Below are 2,582 nucleotides of genomic sequence, written 5' to 3'. Positions count from 1 at the left end.
GAAAGAAGATCCACCTACTTATGCAGGGGGCGATGGGCGAGCGGCTCTGCTGGTAGCCCTTGGCGCAGCGGTTGCAGGTGATGCCGGTGACGCCGTCCTTGCAGGGACACTGGCCCGTGGTTTGGTTGCAGGTCTGGCCGGCGGCACCCACGGGGTGACAATCGCACTCTGCGGGGGGAACACACGACAGCAGGGTCAGGGGAGGGCACAGCGGGGGCAGGAGGCGATGTGGCATCGGCGGGGAGTGGGGCAAGGACCGGGAGCTGCGGGATCTCCCCCGGCACGGCTCCACTTCTCTGCCGCCGGCAGCTCCGGCAAACCTCCGCGACTGAGCTGAAACAGAGCTGGCATTTGGCACAGGGCGTGGGGGCAGCTCTTGGGCACAGGGGCAGCCCTGGAGAGGGGGTGGCCCTGTCACAGCCCCGCCGCGGAGATGGAAGTGCAGCCAGGATGTCCGAGCCCGGGAGGCAGCGTGGGGATGGATCCCACGGACACTCCTCACCCCATGGGTGCTGAGATCAGGAGTCTGCAGGGTTTAAAGGGAGGGGAGCAGCACCCGCTGCCCCCGCCCAGCAGCCCCAAACTGCCCGGGGCTCCCGGGAGCAGCGGCAGGGCTGGTACAGAGGTACAAAGCCGGCAGGGCTCCATCACCCCTCAGCACACCGAGCTCAGGCAGGCAGCAGTCGCTTGCGGGAGCTTGGGAATTCATTTCACGTGCACTCGGAGAAAAATCAAACCAGTCCTTTCAGAGCTCTCGCTCGAGCCCTTCCCGCTGAGCAGCATCCCTGGCAGCTGGCACTGCGGGCACAGGAAGGAAATGCCCTTGTGGGATGCAGGCAGGCTGGAGGACCTGCTGTTCCCGGCCAGATGGATGGAGCCTTGACGGCAGAGCCGGGCAGATGTGAAGGGTTTGGCAGGGGATGTAAATACTGCACTTGAAAACATTCACCATCTCATTTCCCACAGTGCGACTTCACCGGCGCAGCTGTTTGGGGGAAAAAAAATTTTAAAAAAAGGCAAAAAAAGAAGAAAAGCCCAAAAAAAAAAAAAAAAAAAAGAGAGAAAAAAGAAAAAAAGCATCAGGGCTTGTTATCATCACTGCTCCAAAAGGATTACGGCATCACACATTTGTTAACAGCCCTGATTTCTAAGAGCTGCAAGCGCCGTGCCAGACTGTGGTCTGCCCCTGCTGAGCGGTGGCAGCGAGAGGCAGGCAAGCAGGAAAGCTTTCCTTTTCTTCTGCAGCATCCTCGGGACGGAGCCAGGCAAATCCCTCCCTGGGGAGCTCTGATCCCCTCTCCTCCTGCCCCTCAGGGGAGCTGCCTGCCAGGAAGAGGGGCTGGGGGAAACCTGTCCCACTGCCTGGAGGGGGCTGGGCTGGGGGTCAGGGCCAGGGTGGGTGTCCCCGTGGGCACCAGTGGCTTCAATCCCCCCAAGCCCCCCAAACTGGGCACGTCACTCCCATGAGGACTTTTCCTGGATTCTGCAATGCTGCTTTGTTTGTTCTTCACCCCCCTGGCTCTGAGACACCTTAAATCTGCCTCATTTGGGGACAGCAGATCACATCCCACATTGGTTTTGCGTTTCCAAGTTTTGGTGTTTGGCTGGGGGTTCCCTCCAAGCCACCCCAGCACGATCCTGCTCCCTGCACCAGCAGCCCCCAGTCTGACCCTTACTGGGCAGCAGCTCCCAGGCTGATCCCTTCCCAGCAGGGTTGGGATGGTGCCTGGAGCACCCCTGCTCTGGGATTGTCCAACTTCTCCCTGCACGGGACACCCCAGAGCTCCAGAAAACTGCCACCAGCCCTGACCCCACCAGAGCTGGGTGGGAAGAGAATGAGCCTTGCCAAAACCCAAAGATTTTTCACATGAGGGGGAAAAAGACCCTCAAGAAACCAAGAAAGCTTTTGCTCCTTTTCTCCTCTTTTCCTAACACTTCTGATTCGGGGTTTTCAATTAAAAGTCCTGCTCTCCCCCCTGTCCCGAGCTGCCCCTGGGAAATGGCTGCTTGCAAACCTGCCCACAGCAGAAATCTGCGTTTCTGAAGCTAATTTAGACCGGAAAGGTTTTAATGTGAAATCAGCGTGGCTGGTGATGAGCAGACGGCTGTTTAGGTGGGAAAACCTTCACACTGCAGCCCCAAGGGATGGCTCAGGTAGTGCCGGGGGAGAGAAAATAAAACCACATTAAACGAAAGCCTGAAGGAGGAACAGGAGAGAAACGAGTTAAAGAAGAGCAGAGAGGCAGGAATTAATAGAAAAATAAGCAAATCAGGGAAAGGTTACCCAAGAAGAGGCAAAGGGCAGGAGGATGGTGACGAACACGCCTCATGTTTCAGGCGTCCCCTCCGGGGCTGCTCCCAGGCATCGCCTGCAGAGCCCATCCCGGGAGGAATCCTCCCCCATTTCAGTGGGACCGCTCGGGCGAGAGAGGGAAAAGAGGGGGAAAAAAAGCCTTGGTGATGAGTAAGATTGCCAGAGTCAGGCTCCTGGAGGCCGGGCTGAGAGCACAGAGCGCTCTTTGGACAGCACAGAAATAAATAAATCGCGATGCTGCCGCTTCCTTCACCCCTCCGGTAACGGT

General features: G+C 58.1%; 1 protein-coding gene across 1 annotated transcript in view; it reads right to left on the bottom strand.

Moving 5' to 3' along the window:
- NTN1 (netrin 1) overlaps positions 1-2,582 on the bottom strand; it is a 123,941-nt gene that overhangs the window by 22,777 nt on the left and 98,582 nt on the right. The window contains exon 4 of the mRNA XM_008631629.2: positions 19-168. Within this exon, the coding sequence (XP_008629851.1) occupies positions 19-168 (150 nt within the window). The remainder of the gene's footprint in view (positions 1-18; positions 169-2,582) is intronic.

The sequence above is a fragment of the Corvus brachyrhynchos genome, unplaced genomic scaffold (assembly GCF_000691975.1).
Source record: "Corvus brachyrhynchos isolate BGI_N302 unplaced genomic scaffold, ASM69197v1 scaffold904, whole genome shotgun sequence".
Classification (NCBI taxonomy): Eukaryota; Metazoa; Chordata; class Aves; order Passeriformes; family Corvidae; genus Corvus; species Corvus brachyrhynchos.
The sequence above is the reverse complement of the archived record's forward strand: the minus strand, read 5'-3'. Positions and strand labels throughout refer to the sequence as shown.